At 42.6% G+C, this 27,497-nt stretch overlaps 1 protein-coding gene across 9 annotated transcripts in view; it reads right to left on the reverse strand.

The window, feature by feature from the left end:
- CADPS (calcium dependent secretion activator) overlaps window positions 1-27,497 on the reverse strand; it is a 488,130-nt gene that overhangs the window by 147,123 nt on the left and 313,510 nt on the right. For all 9 annotated transcript variants that reach the window (XM_058288916.2, XM_058288912.2, XM_058288909.2 and 6 more), the window contains exons 9-11: window positions 20,964-21,030; window positions 10,064-10,172; window positions 3,669-3,881 (exon numbers count right to left, since the gene is read on the reverse strand). In XM_058288916.2, coding sequence (XP_058144899.1) covers window positions 3,669-3,881; window positions 10,064-10,172; window positions 20,964-21,030 — 389 coding nt within the window. The remainder of the gene's footprint in view (window positions 1-3,668; window positions 3,882-10,063; window positions 10,173-20,963; window positions 21,031-27,497) is intronic.

Here is a 27,497-nt window from a genome sequence, read left to right on the forward strand (position 1 = left end):
TATTAGTTGAGAAACAGACATTAAAAATGAGAGTCATTGCAACTGGTAACTCAGATAATCATTAACCAAATGTCGAAGGTTAGAAACTTCCCCTCTCCCCACCTGTCCCACTTCAAATTAGAACCAAGGTTCTGATTTTTACTGGTCCACTAACATAGAATGGACAGGGATATGGTGTCTCAATGAGAGGCCACTTGGATAATAAATTGTGGCAACACTCAACTACAGATTTGGACATCTTTTTCAAGTTAATAAGGTTGGCATTAAAAATTGGAAAATTGCAAGTATTTGTTTTAAAAAGTTGCATAGCTAGGTAATGACAATTGTACAAGATTCTAATAGAAAAGAAAAAAATCAAAACAATAACCACACACGCAAAAAAGAAAATCCAAAAGTACAAAAAAAGTTTTAAAAGGTTGGTGGAACCCTCCCAAAGTCTTTGTAGAGTCACACACAAACTAATGAATAGCAGGATCTATTTTTTTCGGTTTTTGAAATTTCATATAAATACTCCACTCCATTCTTTCTTAGACGTGTCTTTTCATTGTGAAATTGAGCTTTTGATATTGCAAAAAATAAAAACTGTACCAAGAAGTTTATTAAACTGAATTTAGAAAGACCCAAATAAACTTGCAATTACTCCCAAGTTTCCCAAACTGCAAAATGCTCCATTCTCAAGTTTTCCTTGAGGAGACAGCGACATGACAAGACTGGAGTGTTTATTTTCCTCTATCCCCCAAACCCTCTCCCATTTCTATGCAGCTTCCCTTTGCTATGTAAATACTAATAAAGCAATAACAAAGTTGTCATTGAAAAGTTCCTAAAATTATTCACTAGCAGGAATGGCAAATGCATAGAACAAATAATCAAAAACAGGATTTAACGAGATGTGCTAGTGTTTCTGAACAATGTCCCTTACCTTTTGAAAGTCAAGGAGACCTTTTTAAAATGCAATACTTGATTATTTTTTCCTTTTGTTAGCCAGGGAATCTGTGATTGGCTTTATTTTGGGGGGTAACTTACTTCAATCAATATATAGACTAGAAACCAACTATAAGTGAAAGACCAAAATTTTCTATTTACAACCATGTTATGATATATTTCATTTTTCCATAACCTTGCTCTGTGGTAATGTGTGACCAACCATCGTGACTGAGGGCTCTCTTGGGACACAGGACTTTCAGTGCTGAAAGCAGGTAAGTCCTGGGCAAACCTGGATGAGTTGGTCACCCTAAGTATGTGAAGTAACTGTGAGAACCACCATTCTGTGTCAGACTCCACTGAAGTTTATGATATGCAACCTCCAGCCGCTTTTTGTTTGTTATGCAAAATAACTACTGTGTCACACCACAGAATGTACAATTTCTGGCTCCTTTTTGGGGGGGTCTATCTCATGGATTTTGTATCCTTCAACTGCAAAAACTAAGGTAGAGGAGGGTGAGTTGGTTAAATCTCGACTGTTTTTCTCTGTTGGTTTCCAAATTACAGAACAGGAGCCCATCTTACTGGAACTCTGGTTGCAGTTTTTAGCAAGTGCCTAACCTAGCGAGAGATGGAGTTTGGAGCAGTGTTGTGGTGGTGTCAGAAATAATAAAGTAACCATGGGACTTTAACACTGGGTTAAACATTATTGGGTTGAAGCTCTGGGTAAGGATTACCATTTCTAACAGGGCCACTGTGTTCAGCTGTACAGGTCACACACAGCACGACTCAATATGCACCAGTCACATTTTTGTTTTTCTAACAGGTGCTGTACACAACCTGCATGGCTGAACATGGGGTCTTGTTCTTGTAGAACCTGGTAGGTAGGGGAGGGTATCACACTCTCTGGAGAACCCCAATTCCTGGGAGTGACTTAGGGAGATGCTAGAGAAGGGAGACAAAAGAGAAGAGAGCACTGATAAACTCCAAAGGCATGCATTATCTTACCATCACCCTTATCACTCAGCTGGCCTCACATGTTCTCTAGGGATGATCTTATTTACCATTTCCCTCATCCCCAAATTCTAACACTTAGGATTTTGGTTTGGATGCCCCATTTACTAAAATTTCAACGAGGGTGATGACATACATCAAGCTTTTGTGTTCGCAGTCAAATCTTCCTGCTGATGTCTAAAGGCTAGAATTTTAATTTCATAGTTAAATGAATTCTGTCCAGAGGGGATTATCTAGATAAAGAGCCTCTTATATTTCTATGAAGAGGCACTCCTTCTTCAGCAGCTTTGATCACTACTCTTTTTAAATCAGTGTCTGGTCTCCATTTAACTTTACCCTCAAATGGCCTTCCTCTTTTCTGCTCTAATAAAGAAAAAGTTGGGTCAATCACAAACCATGTAGTAATTTCTTAATCTTGACAGATGATTGAACAGAGACATTGAATGTAAGGTGAAATGACTTTAGAAGAAATGGAGATTATTTGGAAATTAAGGCCAGTATTTTCCAAATATCACCAGAGAGACATGTTTTATGAGGTTGATATGGATAGTGATTATAATCATAACCTTTTTTTCTGATATAGGGATAATTCCATTTCAGGGAGCTATAATAGTATGCATTGTTTCCAAGAGTTCTATTGAATAGTTTTTTGTTTTTTTTTTATTAAACAAATACCAGCTATGTTCTATCTAAATGGCTTGTGCCTGACGGATCTATAACTGACTTTGCATTCAGGGTAAGTCAAACATCTCGATTTAGGGCAGGGGTTCTTAACAAGTGGTAAATAAGCTTGAATTGCAATTCAAAAAAACATTATTCTTGTGGGGACGTGTTGGTGCAGCTATGATATATTTATTAAATAATACACAGTATAGTGTGGACTTAGTAAGGGGTCTGTGGTTTTCACCTGACTGGCAAAGGGGTCTGTGGAACAAAAAAGGTTAAGAACCCTGATTTATGGGTGATATTTGAAATTAAAATGAATGACTTCATTAGGTGTTTTATGTTTTCTTTCTTTCTTTTTTTTTTTTTTCCAAATAAACGTTTCCAACTATGTGCTAGCTCTCACCTACCCTGCGTATCGGAAGTATTAGGGGATAAAACATTCTAGGTAGCAAAAAGACATGGCAAAGGGGCAAGAGAGTAAAATCGATGCAGAGGTAAGTGGAAAAGAAACTGGAATGTTAACTGAGGCTGTTTATGGAGACAGTTTCACTTTTGGGTACAGGTGTTTTAATTACATAGTTCAGAATGGGATTTTTTTTTTTCTCCACTGCATGTGATAATGTCATCTTTTATTTTTAAGTGATTCTAAATTACAGATTTAAATTTATTTCAGATCATGCCCTATTTTTAAATTACTTTTAATAGGAAGAAATGAGACAAAGACGTAAACAATACACTATATTTGAAGGACTCAAACAAAGAATGTTTGGCTGTGAATTCTAACCTCACCAAAACAATAAGAAAAAAATCTACCTTAAATCTCTAGGGATGTTCTACTTTCTTTTGCTTTGCCCTTGGGGCAGGGGGGAAATGTCAAGTATTGCACTTTAAAATTACCTTTATCTAGCTTTATTTTTGGTCCCAACTCTCCCTGAATTCACTCTAAGTCTTCGGCTAACCTTACTTTATGACTCCTTAATCTAAAAGCAACTAGATTTTCTAATTCAATCTCAAAAGATGTACTGGACTTGCAGAGATCTATTTTTAAAAATGACATATTTACTTACAAAATTGAGAGATGGGGGCATCCAGCTGAGGCACGTTGCCTCCCTTGGCGTTGAGTTTCTGGACTTGGGTAGGGGGCACAGGCTTGTGCGACTGCCCGGTGGCCCGATACATGGCCTGGACCCACAGGATGCGATCTTGCTCGTCATCGCTCGCAAATATCACGGTGTCTCCTTCTTTGACTGCATTGAAGAAGGCTCGGCCACCCTCCAGACCTGGAATGAAAGAGAATGATGCTTCTGCTAGATGGGACACAGCGCTTTTTCTCCGCTGCTTTTCCCTGGGCCAGAGGAGAGGAGAAGTGATTTATGTAACTCTTGGGCTGGGGAATTTGATCTCCACTTGGCCACAGAGTTGGACCACGATGTTAAAGAGGCATTTTGAACATGGCCCTTGGCCCTTTCCTTTGTCTCTGGGGGTGGCAGGGAAGAATGGCCAAGCAGGTAACCATCTTCACGCTGCTGGCTGGGCAAACATCTGCCAACAAATACTATTATGTATAATATTCGCTCATCTTTAGACGCAAGCAGACAACAGCGCAAAAAACTTTTTTGTCCCTGTCTCTCCTTTCACCTGCTACCCAATTGTTCTTCTCTTTACAACAAAAGGGGGATCTATAGCAGGACTTGTTAAATTTTAATGCATATAGGAATTGCCTGGGCAGCTTGTTAAAGTGCAGCTTCTGATCCAATAGGACTCGGGATCCTGCATTTCTGACAAGCTTCCAGGTGCTGCAGAGGCTGCTGGCCCCAGGACCCCACTTTGAGTGCAAGGGTGTATCTTCTGCTAGTCTGCCTAAAAGCCACTCCCATCAGGCTTCTGCCCAACTGAAGTGTTTTTGCCGAGGTCACCAATGACCTCCAAATTACTAAATCCAATGATTAGTTCCAAGTCATCCTATATGAGCCATTGATCTATCAGCAGCATTTGATGCAAAGAGTAGGGACTCTTTGCAACGTTTTCTTCATTTGGCTTCCAGGAAGCCTGATTTTCCTCCTACCTCCCTGTCTGTTCCTTCTCTGCTCACTCCTCCTCCTTTTCCTGACTTTGAATGTTGGCGTGCCCCAGGGTTCTGCCCTGCACCCTCTTCTCTTCTTTCTCTTCTCTAGTACTCACTGTCCCCTGGTGATGCCACCCAGACTTCAAATACCTTGAGCATGCTGATGCCCCCCACCTTTCTGTCTCCAGCCTGGACCTCCCCCTTGAAACTCAGACCTATGTGTCTAATTTCTTTCTTGACTTCTCCACGTGGATATCTATGTGCAAGACACCTCACGCCTATCATATCCAACACTGAACTCCCAGCCTTCCTCTCCAGCTCAGTAGATGGACTCCATCCCTCTAGTTGCTCAAGCCTATAATCTTGGGGTCATTTTTTTGTCCCCTCGGCCCACTTCTACTGTGTCATGAAATCCGGATGGTTTTACCCTCTGGACATGACCAAAATTTGACCACTTCTCCCACCTCCAGGGTTGCCACCGGAAATCTAGCCATGATCCTCTCTCACCCGGATTACTGTAGAAGCCTCCTAAAGGATCCGCCTCTGTCTGCCTGCCACAGTCACTTCTCAACACGACAGCCAGAGGAACCATTTTAGCATGTCGCTCTGCCCAGAACTGTCCAGTGGCTCCACAAGTCACTCAGAGGAAAAGTCTAGGTTTTTACAGGACTGGAAGACACCCTGCCAACTGGCCTAACACTGCCTCTGACCTCCGCTCCTAGTTCTCTGTCTCTCTCTCTCTGCTTTTCACTCTAGCCCTGCCAGCCTCTTGCTGTTCCTGGAACACCCAAGCACATTCTCGCCTCAGGACCTTTTGCACTTGCTGCTCCCGCACTCAAACACTCTTCCTCCACACGGCTGCGTGATTCAAGCCCTCACCTGCTGCACGTCTGGGTTCAAATGAAAGGGACCTTCTGGTTGAGGCCTTCCCTGCCCTCCACCCCTTGTTACCCATCCCTCTTCTCTTGCTTAAGTTTTCTCCATAGTTCTTATGACCTCCTAACAAACTAAATAATTTACTTAATTCACAAGGACAGGAAGTCTGTGTCTGTTTTGTTCAATGCTGCATCCTTAGTACCTAGAAGAGTGCACAACACAGAGTAGGTGCCCAATAAATATACGCCGAGTGAATGGATGCTCTGAATACCTAGCTGTCTCCACAGGCAATTCTCAAGGTTAAGAGTTAGAGAGAGGGAGGTAGACGTTCCTCCTTGGGTTCAGGCTGAAGCTACATTGCAGGGTCCAGTGAAGTGTACCAGAAGCCTGTCCTTCAGAGTTACTGGGCACTTTCCGGCCAGATAGAAATCCCCATGTCTTGACCAGACTCCTCATTGCCTCCCCAGTTACTAGTTAAAATTTGAGTGGAAAATGAGTGAGTGATTAGCACACCCAGATTTCCAACAATGCCCCGTCACTAGCCTGTGTGACATTTGGCACTGGAAAAGATTTCTGGTGATATTAAGATTTCTCCACTGTGCTGATAATTTTAATTCAGGTGTCTGTTCTGCAAGAGAGGGTATGTGTTGGTTGTCTCGCCTTTGGAATTGCCAGGAACTGTGAAGGATGGAAAGGCACTGCTTTATAGGGAGGGTCTAATGGTACAACATTGATAAAGCTTTAATAAAAGTGTTTTGGTGGTTACGATTATGAGGGAATATTTTGTCTAATTTCTTATAAAGCGTTTCAAAATATAATTTGGTAGCAATCTGGGAATACCTAGTGAAACTAATGGATGGTGTGATAAGAATTAAAATTCTGGTGGGGGAGAGAAGAAGAAGCACTTTGAGGAACGCTTTAAGCCCTGAAAACTGAGTACCGTCGAGCTAAAAGGCAGGGTGGTTCGATAGACCTTCTGTATCTTGTGATAACTTTTGGGATAGTCTACTTAGCGATTGCCTTTAGATGCCAGGATAGACATCACTGGGAGGACATTTCTCTCTGCCCCACTGCCTCCCACTCACATCTCCCATTACCACAGCCTGCTCGGGGTGGGGACACTGTGTACTTGGAGCTACAGTCAGAAAATCATCTCTGGAAGGCGGATGCTTTCTCTACTTGTGCAGTTATTCAGAAGTAGAGATACAAAGAAGTCGATCAGTTTTTAGATTTTTATTGAATCCTCCTAATACTCCTATGGGTAAGTCCTGTGATTCTCATTTTATAGATGAGGAAACTGAGGCACAGAGAAGGCTGTGATAGCACTGAGCTTCCATCCCAGGCTATCTGCCTCCAGAACTTGTAACCAGTGTGCGCTGCTGCTACCGGCATCAAGACGAGGGCCTGGCCCACAGCAACCACTCTCCCAGGGCTAGTTAAGACCGACAGAATGACGCCTGCTTCTCGGAGGAGCCAGGCTAAGAGAAACACCTGGAGCAGCAGAAGCCACGGCAGCACCAGAGAGAGCAGAACGTAGGAGCCACCAAAGCCACACGGATGAGGAGAGGGAAGAGTGGCCCAGTTGAAAGGAAACTCAGGGAAAGGGAAAGAAAGCAAAGTGACCATCGACGAGCCGGGAGGACAGCTGAGCCCTCACAAAAGCACATCCCGGGGATTCTGTAACAGGTGATGCGAGACACTGCTGGAGCGCCTAAGAGCACTCTTTGGAGAGCCGGGAGCGCAGTCCCCAAGGCACTGACCTGTCACGAGCTGTGGAAAGGACGGAGGCAGACCAGGACAGGGGATGTTCGCCAGCTCCCCGAGGAAGGGATTGGTGCTCCAACCACCCACACGATGTCATTTATTCATGTTTAAAAGAGGTCTATACAGAGTTGTCTAAGATTATTTCAGTTGTTCAATGAAGTGTGCCATTGAATTATTCTGAATGCATATCCCTTTATTTGAAGATGTAATGATTTCTTGATCTAACAGGAATTGAGAGTGTGGCATGCTTTCTGAAGCATACCCAGGGAAAGGCAAAATGAAGTATCTTTACTTTTAGCTTCAAATGGGTAGGCAGTATGTAAAAGTCACATACGGTGACTTAACAGTTCCCCGAATGAATATGTCAAGGACCCTAAACAGGTAGAATTTACAGAGCACAACATTCCAGGCTGTTACTAAGAGAAGGACACTGAAGCAGATCCCCTTCCTCTTGTGGTAGAGGGGAAAGGCCTACCAAGGTACTTGCCCCATAACCATCTCCACCAGCTGGTGCCAGTGCCAACTGAGATAAAGCCAAGAGCAGGAGGGAGAGAGATGGACCCAGAGTCCCTTCTCCATCTGTACACTTACTTCTCAAGGAGAAGTTAAGGAGTCTACTCAAACCCCCGGGACATGCCTAAGACATGCACTCCTTAGATCTCCAGCTTGCAAACTTTACTGTGCATAAGAATCCCCTCCAGCACTTGTTTAAATATGCAGCTCCTGCTCTCCCCCATTCTGGTTCACGGGTTAGGAGAGAGGCGCAGGAACTTCTAATTTTAACGAGCACCCTTTAAGAAATTCTGAGTTACAGTTTTCTTATGACAATTGGGAGTATTTAAAATCTCCGTTTTCAATCCAACACTACTCTGGAATAAATAGGACCTGGCACATGGAAAGGCAGAGAGAAAAAGGAGCGTATTATTCTCAAGAACATAATCAATTAACTTTCCATTTACATCTTTGGTAAAGAAACTTAGAAAGGATATCCCACGGGATCGATGTGAAAAGAAGACAGAAGAGAAGCTTTAAAAATACGTGTGTGTGTAGCTAGAACAGCTCCCTGCCCTCTCTTGACCGTCCTACCGCAGGACGTGAGCTCGGGGCTGTTCTAGGCTGAAATGACATCTACAGCTTTGCTATCGCTCTGTTTCACTGCAGATGCCAAAGGGTCATGAGGAACAGAGCCACAGCCCCACTTCTGCCCCGAAATAGTCCGGAGCAATCCTTTAACCTCAGAGAATCTCAGGGTCTCTATTTAAAAAATGAGACAAGAACCCTCGTCCTATCTACTTGGTGGGATTGTTGTGGGGACCAAACCGAAACGTGGAGGAAAATGAGCTGTGAACTGGCTTCAAAGGAATAGTCATCGCGAGATGGTTTTGTTTTTCCTTCTTCCACTGGCCCTTTAGCCTCCTATTTTAACATCTACACTGGAAATGGAGGTGTTAGGAAAAGACTGAATCTATTTCTTTGAAGGAAACCTGGTGATTTGAGAAAAACAGAAACTATCACAGAATGTCCCGAGGCTTGGATGCTTTCTGCAGGAGTCACAACTTTTCAATGAAATGTTGCCTGACATTGTTTGCTTCAAATGCCTAGGGTCTATTCACTGTGAAGATTTCCAGGCAGAGTTTTACATTCACGCCTTACGTGGTCACCTCCGAATCACACTCTGGCAGGAGGCAAAGGACATATGGAAGTCCAAGGCGGTGGGCCCAGCCCTCGTCGCTCTGGGTTGATTCTGAAGGTGCTACTTTTCCTGAGTGGGCTGGACCCGAGGCCTTTGCAGCCACACCTTCCAGGTTGACACCCATCTTCTCGCAAACTCTGTTTTTCTTTTATGTGTATTTTGTTGCATGTGGAAGAGCAATATGGGAATAGAAAAAAAGGTTTTGGGCCAAATAATGCAGTATGGTTGGAAATGCTTCCCTTGTGCAGATTTGGCATAAAAATAAACTTCTCTGGGAGAGGGCTGTTGGTGCTTGTTGTTCATTAATATGCTGAAATGATTTCACACTCCCCACCCCCCCCATTTTGAAAGTTGGTTGAGACTGATTTCTATTCATTTTTCTGAGAGAAAGATAAAATGGGTGGAGGGAAAGGTGTGAGGGGGCAGGATGTAGAACTTCGGCAGTGTGGAATTGATAAGAAATACTACCATTTTTTGGCTGTCTTAGTTACATAAGTCTGGGCTCTCTGCGCTTGTGGATTGGTATCTTCTCTGAAAAAAAAAAAGACATTTGTGGAGGCCCTTCTTTAAAAGTGCCCTTAGCTAACATCATTAGCTCTTGAACTATAATTAGGAGAGACGATGTGCAGGGCAGGCTCACTCAGACCCAGAAATATCTGCCAAGCCCAAACATCACCGGTGAAACGCACACCCTCACACACACACACACTCAGCCCTCAGAGTCGGTACAGGAGTTCTTTCTCAGGGATTTCTTTTTCAGCATTCTAAGGTGCAAAGCATACACGATGTGGGCTTTTGGCTTATCCCCCAACTCAGGTATGTAAAAGAAAAATACATTATGTTTTCTTCCCTGGTTTTAAACCAGAGGATCCCTTGAGTCAAACCAAAGACTTTGATTTGGGTGGCCTTTAATCGATCAGAATGGAAACTCCAGACCAAAAGGGACCGTGGCGGTCACTGTCACCCACGAATCCCCAGGGTGCGTGCCCAGCAAATATTAGTTGACCACTGATGTGGGAAGGTGGAGCATTTCGTGGGTTCAAGGCCAGGAGGGGGGCGGGTACCTGGCTGGGGGTCGGTATAGTCCACAGTGTAGCCATCCAGCTGCAGAAGTTCCTGTGGCTCCGCTTTTTTCTCCCGATAACTGCACATGGCAAATGTGTACTGACTGACCTGGGGGGGGAAAAACATAAGTCTGTGATGTTGGTTCTCTAGAAACTCCCAGGAAATCTTCCCCATGAAACCCTGCCATTTAATCGTGTTCTTTTCTCTGAGGCCCTGGACTTGGCAGCTGGGTTCACACTGAGTTTTGCCAGCTCTGGCTGTGTGCCTTTGATCACGTGCCTTAACCTCTCCGGTCCTCTGTTACCTCATGTGTAGACTGGGAATAACCATAGTCTCTACTAACTGCCTGATTGTGAGGAATGAATGAGTTCAGAAGTGGAATGAGCTTAACATTTGTTCCTGGCATTTAGGAAGCAGCTATTATTGTTATTATTCTTAACAATTCATCTAAACTATATGAAATTTCATTTTTGGAGTCAAAACAGGCTGCACACCAGCCATTTTATAATTGCTAACTAATAGGACGATGGCTCGGGCTGAGACGCACAGAGTCTTGTAGAGACAAAGTAGGCCTGCCCGAAGCTGGGAACTGGACCCTCAGGTAGTTAGGGTGACTGTTTCTCTAAGCCTTTTATTTTTCACAGCCACTTCTCAGCGTCTCTCCACATGTTTCTGTTTCCCTCTTCCCTCCTCCCACCAAAGGGGAGCTTCGGGTTGCTGTGAAAAGCCTTCCCTTCGTCTCAGACAAGTGCAGGAGTGACACCCTGTCACAAGCAATGAGCGCTCCAGTGCGAGGTGCCCGTCATGGAAGGGCGATCCCCGGCCCGTGATGGCCTGGGCGTCGTCACCGGGGCCCTAAGTGGCAGCCCTCACCTCCTGGGGTACCATCTGCCTGACGCGCGGCGCGGCACCCACCGCCGAGGCCGGGCGGGCGCCCGTGGCTGCAGGCACGCCTCCAGGACCCCGTCGCTGCAGTGCACCCACAACAGCCTGGAGACTTGGCATCTGGCTCGTCTGCAAGGGGCCCGTGGGGGAGCGCGCATCCTCCCGGCTCCCGGCTAACAGCTCGCGGGCATGTTTGCCATCCAAGGATGTCAAATGTCTTGGCAAACGGGGTTCCATGTCCCTCATCCCTTAGCTCCCTTTATTAAAAGGGACATTTTCCCAAGTGAACTTAGACCCCAACTGGGGACATTTTTAAGTCTCTTCTATAGCGAGATGCATCTTCCTACTTTTGAATGGAGATAAGAAATTGGCGCTCTTGAGCCCCGCACACATCCCCTGCAGCAAGGGTCCGAGGCTTGAAGGTGCCCGAGGGGAGGGGAGGGGGCCCAGGAGGCGGTTTCTGATGCTTGGTTTAGCTGCTGCTGCCATCTGTCGGTTCCTGATGAAAACTTTACCGCTTGACCAGGCTTTCTTTTTGCTTTTGTATTTTGTGTCAGTCGATCAATCGATCAATCGATTATATTGTGGTGACATATGAGTAATGCGAAATTTCCCATTGCAATCATTTTTTTAAGTGTACGCTTCAGTGGTATTAATTGGTCGCAATATTGTGCTACATCACCATGATCCATTACACGGGCCTTTTCAGGACCCCTAAAAAGAAAGGTTTGCAGTACCAGCTCCCTGTATTACAAGGCCTTGATGAGACATAAGGCTGGATCACGAAGAAGATTTGCATAAGTGGATGTGTAAGTGGATGCTTTACTTCTTTGTAGTTAGAAGAACAGCCAACACCAACCTCTTCTCCTACAAAGGAGGGTTAAGTGTACAAGGTTGGGGCTCAGGTAAGCCTGGGGTCCTCTCCCAACCTCGCTTAGCTGCCACCTCTCTAAGCCTCAGAGTCCTCATCTGTAGAACGAGGATGATAAAAATACATTCCTTTTCTTGCTACTAGAGTGTGAATTGAGCATATAAAGAGCTTTGCACACAGTGTGTGCCATTCACATTGTAAACACTCGATATATGCAATTGCTAACAATCTAACAGAGTAGCTGAGTATTGTTTCAGGCATTTTGCCTACTAGATTATAAATCTTTTGAAGGCAGGGCTAGGGAGTCATACATTCTGGTTGTGGGCCCATCCCCATAAGCAGAACCTACCATCTAATGGCATTTATTAATTGAGTCTGAGTGGTTCCAGAAAATAGAGTATGCATGATCCAATACAGAGGTTTTTCCCACCCCAAATTTATGTCACTCCAAGCACAGGCCTGCCCTTTCCAACCTGCTGGCAGTCCTACGGATGAAGGATGCCCCACGACTCCCAGCGTGATACCGATTGCAAATACAGCTGGAATGGCTTATGTGCTTTTACCTTTCTCTGTAGCACGAGGGACAACATTGTTCAAGTGACAAACCGAACAAAAAGTCGCCAAAACTCACTCGAGATCAGTAAATATCACAACACAAAGATGTTATTTCAAGATTCAGGCATTTACTATTACTATACAGTTTGGACTTTTGATTTTTCTAGTTTAGTTGCTTGCCAGCTGGAGCTCTGTGTGCTGCTGCCCTCTTCTGGTTGTACCGCTGAAATAATTTCTGACAAACTGGGCTAAAATACACTTGTTAGGTTTATTAGGAGTATTATAACGTAGTGTTTAGCAACTTACTTTAGGAAATAAAAGAGATGAGGAGAAATCATTTCTCTCTTGAATTATTCTAATTATTGCAAGTTATTTGGGGAACCTCAGTTTCTGGAGTGCTTAAATGGTGGGGGGATAGGAAAGACATGGGAACTTTTTGATTTTTTAAAAAAACTTTTAAAACATATTTTAGAACTGTTTTTTAAAAACCTCAGTAAGTGAAAGCTATTCCCAATGTAAGGCATATTTCTCTGTCACTGTAGAATTCTCTTTAAACTGTTTTTTTGAATAAAAATTAATGAGAGAGTGAGCTCTATTATCATAATGGCATGTCAGAGCCTACAATCCAAGTTAGAAGTCAGAAAATCAGCCATCCCTGCCAGAAAAAGGTTGAACTAGAACAATAGAAAACAGTAATCCCAAATGCCCAGCAGATAATCGGCTTGCGCACTTTGGAGAGAAGTGCTTAACGGACCACATTTTTTAAACCACTGGGATTTTCATCTGCTATGTACTGTCCGATGGAATCCTGGGATGGGCGGTTGGGACTTCTAAGGATACAGTCTTCAAAGTTTTGTTTTAAAGGTGACTGGGCCTCAGATCCATACGTGCCCTTTTGAATTCTAAGACTGAGAATCGATAAAGAATCCTTGAACTCATTTCTTTTAACTTTTAAAAACTACGACAAGGTTTGAAATGTTTCTCAAAGAGTAGACTCTTTGAGAGTCCAATGTAGGACTACCTGCATTAGAAAGGAGGATGGTTTGGGTTTTAAATATGCAGATTCTTTGAGTCAGGCTAACTGCATCAGAATCTCATGTCAGGGTGCTCAGGAATCTACATTTTCCATAATCTTCTCAGCAAAGTTTGAGAACCACTGTCTTAACATATAGGAACTGTCCAGAACCAAGGCAGGTTGCACCTGTGTTCAAGTATATCTAGCAACTGGAGTCCAGTTGTCCCTGACTCTACCCATCTTTCCATCCCCTTACCCATGGAGGAGTGAAACTCCCAGACTTGCAGCTAAAAATAGAATATATTTTGTCTAAATTTCCTCCCCTTATCTTTACCATTAGTCCCTGAGAATGACTCAGCTGTTATTCTTCCTGAACCCTGGTCCTTGTCTGAGGTTCACATATATACAGTTTTAGGAGAGAATTCTTTATTCAGGGCAGATTCATTCATTTATTCATTCATTCAACAAATACTTAGGTTTGGGAGCTCAACAGATACATTACTGTCTAGCTCTCTATCCCCTGGGCAACTCAGTTAACTTCTCTGGGACACAATTTTATTATTTTTAAATGGGGATAATGATAATATCTGTGGGACATTTCTTAGATTTGCATTCAGAGTATTCATGTTCCTCAGGCAACTGAACACTGATTTTCCTTGGGGAACCAAACTCTCGCCTACTTGCAGCTTATGTGGTTTGTGCAGGGATAAACTGTACCTCCAGCTGGAGGTGGGGTGGGTGGAACAGAGACCTGGGCCTGGCCAAGCAGCCTCACACCTTCTTGGCTGCAAGTGAATGGTGCAAGGTCATTGGCATGGTACCAGATCAGGCCAATGGAAGCAGAACCCGGGCCTCTGCTAAAGCTGTTGTGAGGAAGCAGCTTTCTTTTCTCTGGGTGCTAAGCTGTTGTGAGCCCTGACTTTCTAGAGTCCACCTTGTGGAGAGAGCCTGTCTGAGGGTGAAGCCAGCTCAAAGATTTTACATAGGGAGACTGAGTTCTCAAGGCATTGCCTGAGCCCTGGACCCAGACATACTAGAAGATTCTTCAATTAATTACTAATTTAATTAGCTATCCAATAAAAGAACAGCCTACCCCTTTTTTGGTTCAAATTCAGTTTTACTAAAATTACTTGGTAATTTTGGTAACAGTACAAAGTCTTTGACTGTGACTACTGGACAAATTAGACAGGAGCTTATGTTTTGGTTTGGAGATAAGTCCTTTCTAAATCCCCTGCCTTGCATTTCACTACTTAGTGGCAAAGTGCCTTAAGGTTCTCTATCTACATAAAACCGATCATTCACAGAAAAAGAATTTGTAAAATAAGATTGAAAAAATGTAAAATGCACAAATTAAAAAAATTCCTTTCAAATATTAAGAACATGCAAAGCATATTAAAGATGTGTACATGTAGTCCTCCAGGTAGCAAGGCAGGCATTTAATGTCTGTAGTTTCTTGTTTTTATTTATTTCTAATTATAGCCTGGAGATTGGAGAGATTACAAGCGCTATAAAAATCCTTACTGATACTCCCAGTATGGTTCCAATGACATTAGAGGATAGAACTAGGAGAGCACTTGATTTAGCTTTTAAAATCACAAAGACTTTTTCCTTTAATGGGACTTCTGCAGTAGCTCAGCACAGTATTTGCTCACTTAATGCCTTACAATTAGCATCTGCCCTAGAGTAGATCTAAGTATTGACTTATTTAAGTGTATCACTGGACAGCAAATGGTGGGAAGCCTTCCTCTCTATAACAAAATGGTCTGTCATCAGCTCAGTTCATTTCAGAATGATTTCATTAACCCCCTTTAATACTTAAATTAGTTTGGGTTGACTTTGGTCCTTTGTAACCAGAATATAACTATAAATACCCTTTAGGGCAATTATGAAGTTGAGTGGGGAAAATGAACATTCATTCAGAGTTAGAAGTCACTCAACTACTTACATTTCTTAGTTAACTTAATTAATATTGTATTCCCAGGTGACTACTGCTGTATTTCAAGGCATTTTATATAATCCAACAATATCTTATCTCATTCAGATACAGTGATTTTTCTGAAAACTGGAACAGTCAGAGTTTTTAATCATTATATTCTCTGTAGGGAATCAGAAACCGAGGAAATGGAGTTAGGCACCACATTGGCTCCATTAGATGCAAGGTACTTGAGTTCTAGAACATTCTACATGCACACATCTCTTTGGACCACATCTAAGTGCTTGGGGTCAGAAGACTGTGGAAATTTCACGTTGGTTGCTTATAAGCCACGTGATCTTAGATAAGTCCGTCTCTCAGAGCCTGTTTCTTCTCATGTAAAATGGGACTAAAACTTGTCCTCACTGTGGTTCAGAAAGATTGTGAAGACCAACTTGATGCTCATTTGTAAGCTCTATGTGGGCATATAAATAGAAGGGATTCCTGGCATTTTAGAGGGACCACAGAGTATTATCACTTATATGGTGCTAAAATGGGGAAAAAATTCCTCAGAAATACTCTGACTGAAGACAAATCAGAAAGAGATTTTCACTAGTAATCTTTTGGTCATGGAAGGAAAATACTTTTAAAATAATAATAATTTTTTAAAAAGCTAAATGTGGCTAAAAGGGTGAATTTTAGGTTGTATATATGTTACTAGAATAAAAATTTTTATAAAAAACCCCAGAGGATCGTATGACACAAACGGTGAACCCTAGAGTGTAAACCATAGACTGTAATTAATAGCACAACTATTATACTATTTTTCCATTGACTAACAAACACACCACACTAATGCAGGGTTTTAATAATGGGGGTGGGGCGGGAGGTAGCATATGGCAACTCTGTACTTTTTGCATGATTTTTCCATAAACCTACAACTTCTCTAACAAAACTAAAGATTGAGGTGAGATTTTTCTAGCCTGGTATGGGTGATGAGTGGGCCCGCTTTCACTCCCCCCCTCCTACAGCTGGGCTGGGGGTGGGAATTGAGGCTGTCAAGCGCAGCTCTGCGGAACTGGCAGCTTTGTCATTAGCACTGGCTGGGCCACATTAGAGTTACTAACGGTGGTAATCAATGTACTTGGCCTTTACCATGGCTCCATTCTCAAACTGGGGACTGAGGACCCTCTTCCACTTTCATCCCTGGGCTCAGGTCTACAGACATGTTCATAAGGCATGCACTGGAATTTCAAGGAACACATCTGAGGAATCTGTCATGCCATTTGAAATGCAATCATCCATCTAGCTTCTCTGGTTCTTGGCTCTGTAGGATAACAGAGATTCCCAGAAGGTCTCACCTGAAGGGAAGGGGAACCTTCACTTTAAAAGGGACAAATGGCCTGCAATATTCTGCAAGGGTACCCTCTGGACCACCAGCATCAGTATATCTTTGGGTGCTTGTTAAACCTACAGATTCCTGGGCCCCATCCCAGAAGTGCTGCATCAGAATCTTCTGGGTGGGAGCTTGGAATATTCATCTTAAACAATACCAGATGCAGGAGGTCCAGGCCCACACTTGGAGAACTAGGAACTCTTAAGTCTCTGGCACAGAAACACCATCCTGCAACTGCTTCATTCCCTTTGCAGGTGGTGGGCAGACTCCAACCATGTGCATAATAATTTTAGCCCTGATCCTTAAAAGTGGGAATTGCTGCTTTGGTTGCACACCCCTTGGAGGATGTCCTTTGTCCCTGGCTAGTAGGAAGTCCATTTACAATCTGTCTTTTGGTTCCCCAAAGTAGTGGCACTAAAAGGAAATCTCGCTTAGGCAGAATCTTAATAGGTCTGCATTCCAGACAAAAAAGTAGACTCTGTGTGAGTGTGCATATGTGCATGTGGTGGGTGGAGGAGGGAAGAGAGAGAGGGAGAAGAGAGAGAAAGGGAGGGGAGAGCATTTTGGGACGACTGGTGTTAGATGTATTCTCTTCTTAGTTTTTTCAAATAAATTTCCTTGTATTAAATCTAATGGAATTCATTATTGTGTTGGAAATTATGTGTTGCCACCTCTCTATAAAATACACTCCAGAAGAGACCTAACATCTGAATGGCAAGGGAAAAAAAATCAGTGAGTCACTCAGATATACTTTCTAGTTTGTGGTTTTTCACACTCTTCTCCACAGAGGTCCCTCTGAGGCTGCTTGGGGAGGTGGGAGAGAGGCTTAGGAGGATCGGCCCCTTCCCGCTGCTCCCTCCCCTCCACTCCAAATTTAACCAGAGCAGTTCTCCTGTTTTCATTTTTGCATTTTGAGAAACAGAAAATCATTAGTATGTATGCCTGACTTCAACATTGTATGTAGCTCTTGGGCACTGCTTGGCACTGGTGGGACATCCTCTTTCTATTAAGGCAACTTGGGATGTTTTTGCTTCCCCTGAATTGGGGCCAGGATTGGTGACCTTGAACCTTTCTCCTGTGACTATGTTGATGTTGGGGATCTTTCATAAGGGGTGAGGTTTTCTTCATCATTTTGATCAAGTGCCTCTAAAGGTACTCACTTAAACAGCAGAGGAGGAAAACATGTTACTGTTGTGAAGAGAACAAGAATGGGAATGGAAGATCCTGGCCCACCCAGTACCTCTGGGGTGGTGGGGCTGTTCCTGCACATCTGGAAGCCACAGAGATTGTTAAGGGAGGAATGTGATTTAGGTTGAAACAGAAGGTCTAATTTAGGGGACTGACTTACCCAAGGTCCCTCAATGCTCTTTAATGCTAACGAGAATCCTGGGTACACTAAAGCTGACAGACGGCTGAAAAATCTCATGAGATCCTGCAATTCTTTTTTCCTGCTCTTCCAGGAAAGATGCTGAGCTTTGGATGGACTGTGCTCTTTTATGATTTTCAGAATTGAGCACAGAGCTTGCTTTTTGCTCCTGTGTAATCCCCATCTTCTATTGTAGAAGCCTCAGTGCAAAAGCCCTAAAACATCTGTGATCCAGTTGTACTGCCTGAAAAAAATCATCTCTTTTTGGTCCAGTATATAGTGGGTAGATATGACTCCACTGCTATTTTCAGCCAATTTCCTCTTGTGTTTTCCTAATGCAGCCCCTTGCCAACAGAGCTCTTCAAAAGTAACAGGTCAGCTATGTCTCCTAAGTACTCTATCATTGCAAAGATTCTCAGAGAGGAGTTGTGTGTCCAGTGGAGCAACAAAGGGCTAAATGCAAGGGGAGACACCCCTTCATGGCAAGAGGACTGCTTGTCCCATTTCCGGGGAGAAGGTGTCACTGGCTACTCTCCACACCCCACAGTTTTCTTTCTCAGAACTGCCAAGGCAATGCCTATACTCTTCTTTTTTCTCTTCTTTTTGCTTCTTTCTTCCACCAAACACTTCCTGAATGCCATCATCCCAGACACTGGGCTAGGGAGATGTACGTGTGTGTGTGTGTGTGTGTGTGTGTGGGTAAAGGAGTAATACAAAGATGGATCAGAAATAAGAAGTGGCCCTGAAACAGTTCCCAGGCTCCTAGGGGAGGTAGGCAGGCATTCAAGTGATTGTAAGAGAAGATGCTATACAGGTACACTGAGCAGGGAGAGCCATTCATAACTCAGCACTGCCTCCTTTTACGCTTCTTGTTTCTCCATTATATAGCACTCTTTTTTAGAATGGACATCAGCTGTTTTTGCCTGCTGGGTTCCCTTCTTCCTGCTGGTAATGCCATCCTGATTTCACACTGGAGACAGCTCAGTGGGATTGCCATCAAAATGCCATGCCCTGCCCCTGCTAAACGTTGGGCATGTGACTCCAGCTGGTCCAATCCGAAGTTTAGCCCTCGAGGGAGTGATATCAGAATAGGAAAGGACCAGAGACAATTTAGTCCTAAAACCACATGGAAGACACTGGCCACCTGGTTTTCCAGAACTACTGGTTTTCCAACTGGTTTTCCAGAACTACTCTGGGTACTGTCTTACAAGGACGGGTCATTTGGCCTTTTCAACAAGTCTACAAACTACGTCTAGAGCCTTCCAATACATCTGTGTCTTTACCAAAATTAGTTGGAGTCTGTTTCTGCTATTTGCATTTAAAGAACTCTAACTGATGACTTTCTGGAGGTGAGAATAGACTCTTAGTTGTCTATGTCCAATTAATACAATCTACACAAAGTCAGTGCTCAATAAATACTGGTCAATTGATAGTCTGAGGAAATGGATCTAAGAGGAAATGTCTTCCACTTCTTAGTCTTGGATTATATTAGGGAATGGGTATCATTCCAAAGTTTTCCTTCTGGCTAACTTACTCTTAATGTTTGTTGTACCTCGTAATAATAATGAAAGCAAAGATTACCTCTCACTTATTACCATGCAGAGATGCATTTAGTGGCATAGCAGAGACTTGAATAGATTTGCAGAAGCTAGTCTTAGATGCTGAGAGCTAGTGGCATTTTCAAAGTCATTTAGACCTAAGCAAGAGTTGCTTTATAGCAAAATTTCAGAATTGGTAGTGATCTAAATACTAGCCAATGCTCATAGTTAACAGAGCAACCCCAAAACCACTTTTAGTCACTAAATTACAAGTTGACTCACTTCGTGATGTCTTTCAGAGTATAGCATAAATTAAATTTTTTCAAATTGAATTATAGTTTAAGTGATCTGGTGGAGCCTGCAAATTAAAAGGAGGCAGTGGCAAATTCCTTTGTAAAATAAAAAATCCTGATGCAACCAACCAACCAACCAACCAACCAACCAACCAACCAACAATCAATCAAAAAGAAAAGGCTTTTCAAGGAAATGTATTGTATTTCTGGGAACTCTTTTCTTAGAGAAACATGCAAGGGAGCAAAGATATTAATGTATCATTGATATCAATATATACACACAGACGTTCTTTGCAGCACAGCCCAAACTAGAGGCAGTGCAGACGTCCATCAAAAAGCAAGACTGCAGGTATCAGAGCCAGAGTATATTGTGAACATGGAAAAATGTCTACAATAATGTGTGAAAAAACAAATTGTCAGACAGCATGAAGAGTTGTTTAGCTTTGGTTAAAATAAATAAAGTCCATCTGGAAAGATACATCTTAGATTGTTAACATAGTTTTGGTAGTGCACTTAAGACCTTTGGGAATCCTGGACACCAAGAAGAGAGGAGTGCTTCTCCACAATCAACATACTAAACAATAAGATTGATGGAAAAAGTCCAGTCTCTGGTTTTTCTCATAATAGCTATTTCAGTTATTAAAAGTACCAAGTATTTGTATAATAATGGTAACATCCCTACTGCCCTAATCAGGCACAGGCTTACTCGGTCTCTGGGCTACTCCATCCCTGGAGAGGGGATTGGGCAGGGTGAGGCCTACTCCCCTACTTATATATATCTGCATTATTAGACTTAAAAAAACAATGAGCATGCATTCGTTTTTAAATTTTAAAGTGATTTTTAAAAAGGGAAAGAAGCACAAGGGAGCCCTCTAGGGTACTGGAAATGTTTTATATCTTCCTCTGAATAGTGGGTACACAGATATGCAATCTGTAAACTTTCACTGAGCTAAATGCTTAAACTTTGTGCATTTTATGTAAGTATATGTCAACTAAAAACATTAATTAATCCACTAAAATCTTTAATTCTTATGGCTCTTAAGAGTGATGTGAGAGTTGAAGAGTTACCTGCACCAATACGAAAAATCTTTTCTTCCATCTCTTCCAGACATTTTTACCGATGGCCCATAAATACCTAAGGGAAAAGAAAAAGACAAGAGCTGCATTAATGCTTGGGGGAGTGCATTGTTTAAAATGCTTTACCATGAAGCTTGGAACTGATAAACAAGGAAATACACATGGCTCAAAACCTGCAGATTTTGGAGCTGTGTGCCTGAAGACAAGGAATAGCAGGTATGGCTTGCTTCAACTTACAGAAGGAATAGTGTCTTATCAAGCTTAACTCAGATTCCTTCACTGATTCTAGAAAGCACCTTGGAAAATGCTACATTGGGAATTAACTTCAATAATATGCTAAAAGTCTTTTAGGTAGGGAAACTCCTGAGAGGTGTTGCACAAGAGAGAAAAAAAGAGTGCTAAATCTCACAACTCCAGCTCTTTCACCTCTTGTCAAGTTTCATTCAGGAAAGCCTCCACTCATTTCCTTTCGCTATAATTCTGGCAAATACAGGTATTCTGCAGGGAAGAGAGTGTCAAGTCAACATAGGAAGTCCTCCCAATCCACCCCCTTCTCCAAATGCTCTTCTGTTGATGGAAATCAATCTTTATACAGAAGAGTTTTAAATAGAAAAGTGAGGATTAAGAACTACAGAGGCACAGCTCATGCTCTCTGGAGATTTTAAGACCGATATTTAGTAGTAATTAATTCATGAATCATCCCATTGGCCTTGCAGATTGTTAGATGCTGTCCTGGCATTGATCAAGGAAGTGAAGCTGGTGGTTCAGGCTCTACTGGACCAAGTAAAGGAGAGATCTAGTTATTCTAAATTCCTCAAATACATTCAAATATTCAGGTTCCAAAACTGACTTTACCTGATATCAGAAACAAACCGGATAACTCTCAACTCCTTGCTTCACCTAGAATCAGAGAGAACTTTCTCCCCCCATCTGTTGCGTCATCTTTTTGGTACATTGCTTTGCCATGCAGGGCCTTTGTACAGATCTGGTATACCTTTTTTCTTTTTTTACCAGGAGGTCCCAGGGATTGAACCCCAGTCCTCTGTATGGTAAGCGGGAGCTCAACTGCTTGAGCCACAGCTGCTTCCTGAGAGAATTTTTGCTTGGCAACATAAGAATGCAACTAGTTAAAACTTATATTGTTCTACAAATCTAAGGGGCTCTTAGGAGCAGCCCGTGGCAACAATCTATTCAGCCAGAAACTTGGAAGTTGTCCTGGGTCCTTATTTCCTCATCCTTAGCTTCATGGTCAAGTGTAGTTGATATCCACCTCCTGGAAGTTTCTTCAATCTTCTTAGTTTTTCCTGTTCACACCTCCACTACTTTAGTTCCAGCTTATACTTTTGATTCCATGCACAAATATAGTGTGGCCTCTTCACTGGTTTCAAGGATGTAAGAGTAATTTTCTTTCTCTTTCTGGCCATGAGAATGATCCTATAAGCTGCAAGTCCTTTTGTGTCTTTTCCCTATTGAAACCCCTTTTAAGGGTCTCCTTGTTCATCTGATGGGTATCTCCAATTTTGGCCATTTGCTTTCCATTTTCATGATTTGTCCCATATCTATCCACTTGTACTATGATTCACTTGATATTTTTCTTTAAATTGACTCACTTAAAATAAATACATTTATTTTGAAAGGAAATTATATCATAGGCTTGATATACTTATTATACATTAGGTAAAACCATTATAAATGTATTACTATTTAACTAGTTCAGGCTTGTCTGTATTACTAAAATGATCTTGTACATAGCATCATGAGTGGCTTGAATATACTTTGGAAAACCTTAGTTTATGGGAAAAAGTCTAGCATCTTGATCTGGCCTAAAAAGTTCTTCATTATCTGGTCCTGCTCATCTCTCTAGACTTTATTATATTATCTGTAATTCCTGACAACACCATAAAGTTTCACGCCTCCATAACTTTGCCCATTATGCTACCTGGAATGCCTTCTCCTGTGTTAGAACTCATGTTCTTCTTAAGTTTAAATCCTAGCCTTGATGTCTTCACCTCCCGGGCCTTGTAGATAATTCTGCTGTTATAGTTATCACACTGATATAATCTATTATTTTCGTATTTATCATTCCATTGGACTGTGAGCTTCCCGGGCCAAGAAAGAAACTTGTTTTCCTCCTTTCTAAATTCCTAGCAGAATTCCTGATATATGATAGAGGGTCAACAGAAATTTGTTACATGGCAACTGGTTTTGAATGCCTTGCCCTTGAGAAATCAGAGTGATATTTAGAAGGATTTCTGATGAGATCTTAAAATATTGTACAAAAACCTGCACTCCATCCCAAGTTCTTTGAGTTCTCCTTCCATATCCCATCTCTTTTCAGCCCCACCACTACTCCCCAGGCAAGCCACTGTCATTGCTGACCTGGGCCATTGCAATAGCCTCCTAACTGGCATCTCTGCTTTCTCTTTCTGTCATACAGCAGCAGCCAGAGTGGTCTGTTAGATGGGTAAATCAGATCATTACTACACTCATTCTAAATATGAATGGGAAATTATGGAAAGGTTTTTTTTTTTTTTTTAAAGATTTATTTATTTATTTATTTCCCCCCTTCCCCTGGTTGTCTGTTCTTGGTGTCTATTTGCTGCGTCTTGTTTCTTTGTCTGCTTCTGTTGTCGTCAGCGGCACGGGAAGTGTGGGCGGCGCCATTCCTGGGCAGGCTGCTCTTTCTTTTCACGCTGGGCAGCTTTCCTCACGGGCGCACTCCTTGCGCGTGGGGCTCCCCCACGCGGGGGACACCCCTGCGTGGCACGGCACTCCCTGCGCGCATCAGCGCTGCGCATGGCCAGCTCCACACGGGTCAAGGAGGCCCGGGGTTTGAACCGCGGACCCCCCATATGGTAGACAGACGCCCTAACCACTGGGTCAAAGTCCGTTTCCCTATGGAAAGGTATTAAACAAAGGAGTGACACAATTATATTTCTATTTTAAGATGATCACACTGGATCCTGGGTGAAGAATTCACTGTAGATTGAAGGGGAAAGAAAGAAGGCAACGAGATCAGAGAGGAGACAGTTGTAGTGGTGCAGGCAAGAGAAGATGGGGGCTGGACCAAGGCTGAGCCCACAGCAAAGGCTGACTGGGCGGTAAGCTCACTAGCACTGTGCTGCTGCTGAAGCCGAAATGTCAGCTTTTTGCTCCGTAGATCATCTGGCTGTCCTGGACACTCCTAAATTTCTTGAAATAAAAATATATTAACGTATTTATGCAGAAATGGACATAAAAGAGAGGCTCATCCTGGGCTAATGAAAGAGGAGGTAAAAGTAAAAATATTGTCTTCCAGTTTCCAGTTCTGCCATTTCCTCTGTGATGTTAGGCAAGTTACCTGACCTCTAGGTACTCTGTAAATGTTCAGTAGTGGCTCCTCTACCCCAGGGGCATTGCAAGGATGAAATAAAGAGTGCGCTTATGGCACAGGCAATAGCAGGAATCGATATACAATAAGTGGTAGCCCTTATTACAAAGTACCAGTGTGTACTGCGGAAAACATGTCATTATTAGCAGTAAGTAAGAGCTAAATATATGAAAAAAAGTCTTCTTTGGGTATATATATGTGGAAGTAGATGAAATAGAAAATACAGAATATAGAAAGTGGGCAAATTTTTTGTTTGTATTTTGAGTAATGACTTGCAAGGTTCTATCAGTCTCACAGTTCCCTGGATTTATATCCGGCTGCCTCTACCCATTTTCTTTTTCCCCTCAGCTTGCATCCACATAAAGAAATTCAAAACAATGAATGCAGTCATGACATGTAATGTATTTATAATATTAATCGATGAGATTGGAGATAGAAAAGGATTCACGAGGACCAGTAGAATGGAATTCATATTGAATCACTAACTTTTCCTTCAAAGTAACACAATGTTTAGTGAACTTTAACTAGTCTTCGGTGTAGTGCAGGCACTTACCACTCTTTAATACACCCACCTGTGTGGTGGTATTATGGAAGGGTTAAGAGCTTGGCTCTGGAGTCACATTGCCCAGACTGTGGATGACCTTGGGCAAGTTTCTACCGTATAATGGGGTAATAATAATGGTACTTACTTTGAGTATTAAATTAGTTAATGAAATAACTAGTGCTTAGAATAATGCCTGGCCCAATGTCAATACTTATTTCTAGCCATTAGCATTCTACAATTGCTACTACCTTTACAATGATTACAGTTGAGGAAATTGAGGTTAAGTGTCTTCCTGCGGGCTCCAAAGCTGATGAGTGACAAAGCCAGAATTTAAACTCAGAAGAGTCTATTCTAGAGCCTCTTCTTCACTGCGCTCTTCTCTCATTCTAGATGACAAACTTTGGTTTCTTTATTGAAATGGGAATATAAATTGCTATTCCGATCAAAGAGAGGATTTCTGCTTATGGGTCTCCAAATGGGAAAGCTGAGTGGGATCACAGAAAAATTAACAATCCTCCTTTGGAAAGTATCAGTTGGTTTGTGTGCAGGAGGGGCTTTCCCTCTGAGGTTTTCCTCAGAATTTATTGCTAATTTGGCACATACCAGAAGGTGTCAAAACTGAGAAAAACTAAGGGCTGCAATGTACTGTTTCTGTCTAGTCGGCTCCAGTTCTGCGTTTTCTTAGGTTGAAATATGCTCGTGAAACAGAATGCAAAGTACCTGAAGCAGATGGGAGTTCTGTTACTACAGACATACAGGTGGCTTTCCCCCTTCCAGCTCCTCAGACTACAGATCTAGCTCTGTGAGTATCAGTGGTCCTCAATCTCGCTTCAGGCTGGCTTGATATGTGGAAATACGGATTTTCCCACAGATAAATCAGCATTCTACTGTAGTGAGCAGCAGTTTAGCCTAGTGCTTACAGTCTCAGAATTGGGTTGGGAACAGCTAGGTAGAAATCCTGGTCCTGCCATTAGCTGCCCAGTGGCTTAGCTGCCCTGTGCCTCAATTTCCTTGGTTGTCAAGTGCGGATAACACGGTATCTACTTCATAGGGTTGCTGTGAGGTCTAATTGAGATGATGCATGACCAATGTTAGCATAGTCACTGGCACACAGTAAGTGCTCAATAAATGTTAGGCATTAACATTAGTTTTAGTATTAGTAGTGAAAATAGTAATTCTAGTGGAAAGAGTATGTAATTACCAACACTGAAAAGGGCTTATCATTGGATTCTTTATTTGAATTTACCATTAGCCTTTGGGAGCATGAGTGTTAGTAAAATAAACCGAGGCTTGCTTGTCTGGTTTTGGAGCTCCAGGTAGTATTTTGCCTCATGATGCTAATGTAGCCTTGCTTGTAGCATTTCCCCCCAACCAATCCAAGTGGGTCACTGGCATCTCTGGCATCTGCTCAGGGCATTTTAATTACATGAGAGTCCAGAGTAAACTACAAATGACTGTAAAGAGAAGAGGAAGATGCACCTGGGTTAAACTTAAGTCCCAGGAATCCCAAACATATGCAGAATCATGGAAGACCCCCTCGCATCCCTGGCCCTCTGCCCTGCGGCTACCTGACTGGGTGGCACCTGTGGTGATGCTGGAACTTGTTGTTTGTGTGTGTGTGTGTGTGTGTGTGTGTGTGTGTGTGTGTGTGTATAAAGGACTGCCTTCCTTCATGTGAGTTTGTGAACATAATATAGCTCAGCTGGGTTTATTTAGTATCTATTTTGCTTAGCATAAGGCTTGCCCATGGTGGGTGCTCAATATCTTTCATGGGCAACATTTTTATTGTCTTCTCCCAGGATGCCTGAGCATTCAGTGCATCCTGAGAAGAGCATGTGCTATCCCCTCCAGACTGTTTTCCAGAATTACTTGCCCCTGGACACCTTACTGTGGGGGTAAGGAGAGGGGCACAAACGCCAGGAACAGGCACAGATGTCATCTCAAGGGCCTGCTGACACAGAAGTCATTGAAGACCTAGAAAACAAGGAATTGGTGCTGCATTGTTCTCCCCTGTGTCCCCATGCCACCATACTGCCTAGAACGTCACAAGTGGTCATGAAGAAGCATGTTTTACTGGCCAGAAATTCTTCATAAGAATTTCTTATAAGAAGAGCAGTCTCAGTAAGACAAGAACTCTGCTTCCTACTGGGATTCCTCCCTCTTTTCCTTGTGGAGTGAAGAGCAGGGAGGGCATGGAGACTTCAGTTTCCTTAGTGTGTGTAGCCTCAGCCTGGCTAGGGGAAGCACGGGCTGGGAAAAGGGGCAAAGAATGGCTGAAAGCAAATAATGACAACAACAACAAGAGCAACAGCACAGTAACAACTATGAACTCTTGTAGCTCCTACTGTGTATCAGGCACAATCCTGAAAGCTTTACATGTATTAGCTCATTTAATTCTCATGGCAACTCTATGAGGCAAGTACTAAAGTTACCTGCATTTTACACTGAGCAAACTGAGGTGCAGAAATGTTAAGCAACTTGTCTACCATTAGTAAATGGTAGTGCCAAGGAGTCCTGTCTAGGCAGTTTGACATAATTAGCATTTATAGACAATACTATGAGAAAGCAGGCAAAACAGAGTCCTAAAAACATTCAATTATTCCAAAAGAGG

Source organism: Dasypus novemcinctus, chromosome 26, assembly GCF_030445035.2.
Source record: "Dasypus novemcinctus isolate mDasNov1 chromosome 26, mDasNov1.1.hap2, whole genome shotgun sequence".
Taxonomy (NCBI): domain Eukaryota; kingdom Metazoa; phylum Chordata; class Mammalia; order Cingulata; family Dasypodidae; genus Dasypus; species Dasypus novemcinctus.